This window comes from Capsicum annuum, chromosome 3, assembly GCF_002878395.1.
Source record: "Capsicum annuum cultivar UCD-10X-F1 chromosome 3, UCD10Xv1.1, whole genome shotgun sequence".
Lineage (NCBI taxonomy): Eukaryota > Viridiplantae > Streptophyta > Magnoliopsida > Solanales > Solanaceae > Capsicum > Capsicum annuum.
Genome location: NC_061113.1, coordinates 43,022,826 through 43,032,074, shown reverse-complemented (window position 1 = coordinate 43,032,074; position 9,249 = coordinate 43,022,826). Strand labels below are relative to the sequence as shown.

Below are 9,249 nucleotides of genomic sequence, written 5' to 3'. Positions count from 1 at the left end.
CTATAATTTCATCTACACTATTAATACTTGATAAAAAATCTCATTCGTTACCTATACCACAAGGCTATACCAAGTTACCTATAAATAGAGAAAGTACATGCAATGTACGGGGTATCACAAACCAAACTTGTTTTTTTGAAATGGATACGACCCTCCTCAATCTCCGATCAACCACTCTCTCCTAAATCTTCATAGTGTAACACAACAACTTAATACCCCTATAGTTGTTGCAACTCTGAATGTTACCCTTATTTTTATATAACGGAATCATCGTACTCCATCTCCAAGCCTCAGGTATTTTCGCAGTCTTAGAAATGTCGTTAAACAAATCAATCAACCACCTCAAACCTACTCCACCAATAAACTTCCAAAAATCCACCAGAATGTCGTCGGCCCCATCGCCCTACCCCTCCGCATCCTACAAATAGCCTCTATGACCTCTTCAATCTTAATATGTCTACAGTAACCGAAATCTTGATTTTTCTCCGAGTGCTCCAGCACCTCTAGCTCAATGTTTTTGTCCCTCTTCTCGTTCAATAAGCTAAGAAAATACCCCTGTCAACTCTTATTAATCTGGACGTCCTCTACCAAAACTCTCCCATCCCCCCTAATACACTTCACTTGATTGAGGTCACGACCCTTTTGCTCCCTAGCTTTAGCCAGCCTATACAGTCTCTTTTCCCGGTCTTTCTCCCCTAACCCCGCATATAGGCTTTCAAACATTGTTGTCTTAGCAGCCATAACTGCTAACTTAGCCTCCTTCCTTGCTTCATTGTACACTTCCCTATTCATTTGTTTCTCATATTCATCTTTACTCTCAAAATACTTAACATACGCCTTCTTCTTACTCTTCACTTTCTTTTTAACTTCTTCATTCCACCACCAGTTCTCCTTATGCTGTCCTGCCCGACCCCTCGAAACACCCAACACTTCTCTAGCAGTATCCATGATGCAGCTGGCAGCCCTATCCCATGCAACATCCACATCTCCCCTGCACTTCCACACCCCTATTTTCGCCACTTTTACCCCTATGTCCAGCGCAGTAACAGGCGTCAAGCCTCTCCACTTAATTCTAGGATGACCCTCCTCGAACCTTCTCTTCTTGCTCTTCTTAATAATCATGTCCATCACCAGATGCCTATGCTGCGTTGAAAGATGCTCACCTGGGATGACTTTATAGTTCCTACAGAAGGCACTATCCCCCTTCCTAAGCAGCAAAAAGTCAATCTGAGTCTTTGCTATCGCGCTTCGAAAGGTAATCAGGTGATCCTCCTTCTTCAAAAAACTCGAATTCACAACCACCAGCCCAAAGGCCCTCGCGAACTCCAACAGAGCAACTCCCTCCCTATTTTTATCACTGAAACCAAAACCTCCATGCACATCGTCATAGCATCATGGCAGAACCCCAATATGCCTATTGAAGTCCCCTGCTATAACAATCTTTTCTGAGCTAGGCACGCTTCACACCACCTTGTACAAAGCCTCTAAAAAACTCGCATTCACCCCCTCATCCCAGCCCACCTACGGCACATAAACACTACACATATGTAGCGTAAACCCCCCAACGACCAACTTAATCGTCATCAGCCTATCGCTGATCCTCCTAACCTCCACTACATACCCTCTCAGCTCTTCTTCGTCCACTAAGATGCCCACTCCATCCTGATGTTTCTCACTCCCAGAGTACCACAACTTGTATCTATCCATATCCCTAGCCTTAGACCCTACCCACTTAGTCTCCTGAACACACACAATATTAATCCTCCTCTTCTTAAGAATCTTCACCAGCTCAACAGATTCACCCTGAAGGGTCTCTATGTTTCAAGACCCTACCCTCAACTTATCCTCTCTAGTCTCTCGCCTACCTCTACCACCCCTCACTGCACCATCCCTACCTTTAGACCTCGACCCACACCTGCCCCTATCCTCTCCACTACACCCACTCCTAAAATGACCCCCCACCCAAGCCTCTTCGGACATGACCCTACTCCACCATCAACCCCCAAAGCCACTACTCAAGGACCTACACAAAACCCCAAAAAAACAAGCAAACTAACAGGGAAAAATAGGAAAAAAGAAATTCAATAAATACACCTTTAAATAAAATTTTATTAAAGATTGTGTCATGTCAACAAGAGTCAAGTAATATGAAATAGATGTAGTAAGAGAGTGGTGCAACAAAAAAAATATATGCACATGCATGTAAATACATAGACACACACTTAGGGGTGACTTGACTGAGAACAAGTTATTTCGAGATTAGTTATCCCAAAATGTGTTAGACCGGCATGTATGTGATAACTTATCCCATCGCCGTGTTATAAATGTTGGGATAAATAATTTCGAGATTAACTAATACCTGTAACCAAATGTAAGATTATTTATCCCCAAATTATTATACTTTGTACCTCACACCAAACGACTCTTGAATACATATAATATTAAAATAACAGTCTTAAAAAATACTATTAAATTTTATTACAAATTCATAAAAGGTATTGTTTTACTTATAGTGTTAGTAAATTTAATAAATATTTTAAATGCTTAGGTCAAAAATTATTTATTATATATAAATAAAGAGGTATTACATAAATATAAGATTAAAATTATAAAGGCAAAATAGATATTACATAAGAGAAAGGAGAAGTATAATTATTGCTCAAAGTTTAGGAAAAAAATAATTTTTAAAGAAAAGGTGAGGTGAAAACGATATTCACCCTACTTGTTTTTGAAATTGTACAATTACAGTAAAGTTACAGGAATAATTACACAGTTAAAATAAAAAATTTAAAATAAAAGTTAATACTTGGTAAATATGGGCCTTTATATATAATATCAAATTCGGTATTTAAAATACATATCTGTCTCTTGAAATTCTACTAATTAGCAAACATGTATTATCAACTAATATTATAAAAAATAATTGATATATTTTTAAAATTAATATTATTTTAATTTTTATTAACTATAAAACTCAAATGTTCATATTTTTTAAGAAAACTATGGACTACATATTCGATAAAAAGATCAATGATATAAATATAATGTTATAAAATTATTCATATGTTTGACTGAAATTTTTTTTTATCAGGTTTAATTAAAAAATAAGTAACATACAATGTGAAATAACAAGTCAATACTAATGTCAATATGGGTTGTGGTGCAGCGGATGAGACTGTTTCACCCTTAGCCAGAGGTCAAGGGTTCGACCCTAGGCATGAAGAAAACTCTGTTGGGAGTGTTATCCCAGAATGCGGCCCTACCCGGCACGAATCTGAATTAGTCGGGCTCCAATGTACCGGACACCGGTTGGAAAACCAAAAAAAAAAAAAAGAGAAGCCACTACTAATAAAAATAAATAAATCAAAATAAAAAGTAAATTAAGTTAAACTATCTTATTTCAAATTTCAGCATAATATAAAATAAGTTGCCGACATAATTAAGTAAATATAATTCACAATTAAAGAAAAATTCATGTCTTATAACCTCATTCAACAATAAAGTTCCATTTGAATTCAAAAAATAGAATAACAACTACACTAAATAAAGAAAATAAATAGAAAAAAAAATTGTACAAGTAATTTCATAGAAACACGAGAAGTAATAATTGGAATGAGACGAAAGGAATAAAATATGATAATAAAATTGTATTCAAAAAGTATACAAAAGAATTTTAAAAAAATTGAAATAAAAATAAATTTAAAATAATAAACGAAAAGTAATTTCGTACCAATTCCTCCCAATTCCGCCCCCACCCCCCAACAATGATTATACCCAATTTCCTGTTAATCAACTAATTATTTGACTAAATAATTTCTTCTTTTGTTTTAATTTATTTGGCCCATGAGCCATGTTGAATTGATATTTTCTAGAAAAATTTTAATTAGAAATATATTTTACTAATTAACCTTATTAATATGTATTGAACCTCTAAATTTCACTGTTATTATTTTGTATACTTATTCAATATTAAAAATAAAAAATATATAATAAAATTTTCTTAATTTTAAACAAATAAATTAAAATAATTATTTTTAATAAAATAGAGGATAAATCAAACGTAATGAAGGAAGAACTTAGATCAAATTTTATAATCAACTCAAATTCAATTTTTACATCACTTTCTAAATAGACCTTAGAATAACCCCATGATTGTGTGAACTTGTTGATGATAAGTTTCATTCTTCATCTCAAAATACTTGAACTTTTTTATAAAAATATTTATTTTTATTTAGTTATTTTTTCTTATAAAATTAAATAAATTTTATTATAATTTTCTAATACTACTCTTGTCATTAAATCACTAAACAAAATACATACATAGTCAATTTATATTTTTAAGTATAATTAATAAGATTAATTTTAAAAAATAAATTTATAATAAATATTTTTTAAAATTGAATATCAAGTCAACCAGGTCAACTATTTTAAAACAAGATCGGTACTTTACTTAGAAGTTCAAACGTCCCTTCCTTTTTTATGTTAAATAAATGCATTCCTACATAAAACGTACAAAATTGAAAGCTAGCCAGTCATTTTATTCGTGGTCTCGCTCTTTTGTTTATTTTTATTTATTTATTATCCTCAAGTAAATTTTTATTTTAACTTTTTACTTATTTATATTAAGAAAAATTAATTATTTGTTTCTCATGTTTTGTCTTTAGTATTAATTATTTATTCTTTAAATTATTTTTCAAGACTAATACTTCTTTCATTTTTAAATAAATATTTCGTTTGTCTCTAGATTTTATTTCTAAACTAGTATAGGTACCTGCACGATGCGCGGAATGTTTTTATAAGAATGTTTGTTAAAAAATATTATCTAATTCACATTAAAATAATAAAATTAATTAGTTTTTATTGATTACATTGATATATTTAAAATTGACCTTGAAATATTAAAAAATATGTCTTAATAGTGAAATTACAATTTAATAACTTATCACAATTACAATTATTTTAGATGTTTCGACATGAAAAAAAATAATAGTATTTCTTTAATCAGATTTGATTTATCGATTTTTAAAATAATACAATATAAAATATTAAATAATTATTAATATTATTGTGGGACTTTTACCTTTATATTTTTCATCAACTAAGACATATAATTACATTCCTTGTCTTTCATTTCAAATATCAATATTTTTATCTATCAATTCAACTTCACAACTAACTATACTCCTTTTAAAAAGTTATATTTTTCAAATGCATTTCAAACACTAAAAATACTATCAATTATGGAACTTCTAATTTCAAATTTTAAATTTCATTTAGTCTCAATTCAAAAATTAAGTGTATAAAACTTATTATTTTATTTTAAATTTTCAGATATTGTTCTATTGCTCATTATTTTTACATTGTTTGATTTCAATATTAATATCTTTAAGTATTTTATTTATACTTCTTATTGTATCTTTTATATTAATTTTATTAAGATCTCTTAAACCACTCTCAAAATCACTACCCCACCAAATACTACACCATCTCCTAGCCTTACCCCACAGCCACCAGCCCACCTCTCCATTTTTTTTTCTTTTTTTACTTTATACCCCCTCCGTTTCAAAAAGCATGACCTACTTTCCTTTTTAGTCCGTTTAAAAAAGAATGATTCTTTTATTTTTGCAATACTTTAATTTTAACTTTCCACATGACATGTTTAGAATAAAATTAAAGTTACTGAAAGTAGTATATATTTGGATTTATTTGATTAATTTATTAATTATGATAAAATTAGATTTAGATATCCACCAAAATATTATAAATATTTTTTAGATGAATAACGAACAGAAATTACAAAAATATAAAAAATTAAAACCAATAATATTTGAAAAACGTAAAGAATTAAAAATAAGGATAGAAAGACTACAGTATAACATAATTGTCGGAATTAGTAAAAATTCAATAAATGCACAAAAAGAAGAAATATCAAATTTAGAATCAACAATAGATAGTCTAGAATATATATATATATCAACATAACCTATATACATTTAAATAAAATGAAAAAAGAAGAATTTATAATAGATGAAAAAATATATGAAAATCACAAAGAATTAAAAATAAAAATAGTATTCTCTAATTTAGGAAGAAGATATAAGAAAATAGGTGAACATTTATATTTAATGTTAGAAAAAGAAGAATTAAAATTAGAAGATAAGTTGGCAGCCATGGTAAGAATAGAAAGAGAAAACGAAGAGATAGACAGAAAAAAGAAAATAGATAAAATAAAACAACAAACCACAGAAGAAATACGAAAAATAGAAGAAACTAAAAATAATAGGATTGCTGAATTAGAAAAAGAACTAAAAATGCTAAAAGATTTATATGAAAAGAAAAAGAAGAAAAAGATAAAGAACCAAAATTATTAAATGAGATAAATCAATTTAAGTAAAAATTAGAAATAAAAAATAAAGAACCAGAAACCAGTGAATTAGAAATAAATACAATAGATGCTGAAGAAACAGATAATTATGATTCGGAAGATAGTGAAACATATACAGAAATTCTAGAAAACATAAGAAAACTAGAAATTAATGAAAAACAAGAATTAATTAATAAATAAAATCTAGAACTAATAAATATAGAAGTAAATATTCTAGATAAAAATATAATACCTAGTGGATCAGAAATAAAAAATGAACATATAATTACAAAAATAAGTTTAAAAGATATAATCCAAAGGATGAATATAATAAATGGACACCAAAATAAATAATTAATTATAATTTTTTGGATTTAGACTGTTTAATAGACACAAATAAAATAATACAACTATGGGTAGGATATATGTCAAAATAATTATTAGATAGTAAAATAGATACAACAAACACACCAGAATATATAGAAAAGACATTAATAGGAACAATAAAATTATGATTTTTAAACCTAGCCGAAGCAAGTAAAAAAATATTAAGATCTGATAATAAAACAGAAGGAACATCAATAACTACTAAAATACTACCAACAGAAATATTGAAAAAATGTGAAATAGCTATAAGAGATGAATTTAGCAGTGTAACAACAAAAGAAGAAGAGCAAAATAAAGAAAAAGATATAAATAGAAATTTAATGTTAAAACTAGCAATATGTAATATGTGTTATATAGATGAGTATACGTGCGCATTTAAAGAATATTATTATAAAGGAACATATAATATAGAAGAAAGTAAAGAAATAAGAAGATTATATTTTAGTAAATTACCTGAACCATTTAGTTTAAAAATAATAAAGAGTTGGGATGAAGCAAAAATAATAGATACCCTAGGAGCAAGAATAAAATTTTTACAGCAATGGTATAGAAATCTATATGAAAAATATAGAGAAGAAATAAAAATGAAAAAAAAAAATATTAACAAGAAATTTAACATGTTGCAAAGATAAAATATCACCTCAATTTGGATGTGAAGAAAGATACTATAAGAAAAGAAAAAGACATAATAAATACAAAAAATCAAAATATAAATATAAGAAACCAAGAAAAAGATTTATGTAAACATAAAGACCATATAGGAAAAAGAAATCTATAAAAGAATGTACTTGTTATAATTGTGGAAAATTAGGACATTTAGCTAGAGATTATAAATTACCAAAAAACTCAAAAAAAGAAACAAATATCAGAAATAAAAATAGAAAATACAGAATATATGGAGATAAATTATATAGATTATGAATTAGAAAGTGAAGATAGTAGATATGAAATTTCAGAGAATGAAACAGATAATGAAATAGATAATAAATTAGATGAATTAAATGACTGAAGAAGATATAAAAATGAACCAAATAACTGAAGAAGATATAAAAATAATAACAAAGGAAGAATATTTAATGAAGAAGGAACAGATCAAAAATAATATTTGATAGTCATATATTTGATGAAATAAAGGAAAAGAGTTAGACCTAAGTGTAGAAAAAATATTGAAAATACCAACAATAAAAAGCATATTTAGTAGAAAAAAGGAATAATACTACGTAGTAAGCCAAAAAGAACATGTAATAGACTATAGATGTGCAAAAGGAAGAGCTAGTATACCACTAATAACAAAAAGAATAATTAATAAAGAAATAAATGATATAAAAAATAAAGACCCAATAAAATATGTACACCTTGGAGGTATAGAGATATTAATAAAAACATGTTTTAGAGAAGGGATAGATACACCAATAGAATTATATTTAGCAGATGATAGAATTATAAAAATTATAGAAAAAAATATAATAACTGTTATAAAAGGAAATTTAATATACCAAAAATTTAAATTTATAATAAGTGCGAATTATTCAATAGCAATAACAGATAAAAATATAGATAAATTATTAGTATTATATTGAAAAATATCAGGAATAGAACTAACCCCAGGAAGTAAAATATTTACAGCAAGATGTAAAAATCTATATGTATTAACAACAAAACATAAAATAACATGAAAAGATAAAATTAACAAAATACAAATAGAAAGTCCTTTTGAACAATTTGTAAAAACAATTGATAATAATGATTATAGTTACAAAAATATAGGCATAGAAGAAGATTTAGAAATAATAAATGATAGAATAAGTACATAAAAAAGAATAGCTCAAGAAAAAACAGAATCATCAAGCTCATAAAAAAGAATAAGTTATGAAACAACTTCAACAGTTAATTTAAATTAATATTATATAATGGGAACAATAAATGAAAAAGAATATTTAATACTCTTAAACACAGGACAAGAAGAAAATTATATAACAAAATATCTAGTAAAAAGTGAAGAAATAAAATCTAATAGTAATATATGCCCAGATCTACCAAGAAGTCTAATAAACATTAAGGATACGACAGAAAAAAATAATAATAATAGGAGTTAGGAAAATAAAAATAGAATTTGAAATAGAGGAAGAAATGCAAAAAGCAGATATAATATTAGGAATAAAATGGTTAGAACAAGTAAAATCATACAATATATAACATACACAATTATCTATAACATATAATAAAGAGAAATTATTCATAAAAAGAACTTTAACATGATATAAAAATATATGTACTTATAAAAATAATAGTAGAAGGATATTATAATAGGTATTATACACCTATGACAGATACAGGAGCAGAAGCAAACTTATGTAGATACAACTGTTTACCAGAAAGTAAATGGGATAAATTAAAAATACCAATAGTAGTCAAAGGATTTAATAACAAAGAAAGTTTAATTACATATAAAGCTAAAAATGTAAAAATACAGATATAGGATAAAATAATAATAATAG

At 27.3% G+C, this 9,249-nt stretch overlaps 1 protein-coding gene across 1 annotated transcript; it reads right to left on the bottom strand.

Annotated features, from left to right (window-relative positions):
* Window positions 1–558: 558 nt before the first annotated feature.
* LOC124896645 lies at window positions 559–1,707 on the bottom strand. The gene is made up of 2 exons (XM_047408260.1): window positions 1,622–1,707; window positions 559–1,207 (listed from the first exon to the last, which is right to left on the bottom strand). The coding sequence occupies exons 1-2, from the start codon at window positions 1,705–1,707 to the stop codon at window positions 559–561; spliced, it is 735 nt and encodes a 244-aa protein (XP_047264216.1).
* Window positions 1,708–9,249: the final 7,542 nt, after the last annotated feature.

Excerpts from the sequence above, each read along its gene's own strand:
- LOC124896645 (XM_047408260.1), bottom strand. The coding sequence starts at position 1,707 with ATGGATAGATACAAGTTGTGGTACTCTGGGAGTGAGAAACATCAGGAT. Across the intron at positions 1,208-1,621 it reads GACGAAGAAGAGCTGAGAGG|GAAGGGGGATAGTGCCTTCT; the intron begins GTATGTAGTGGA and ends TTTGCTGCTTAG.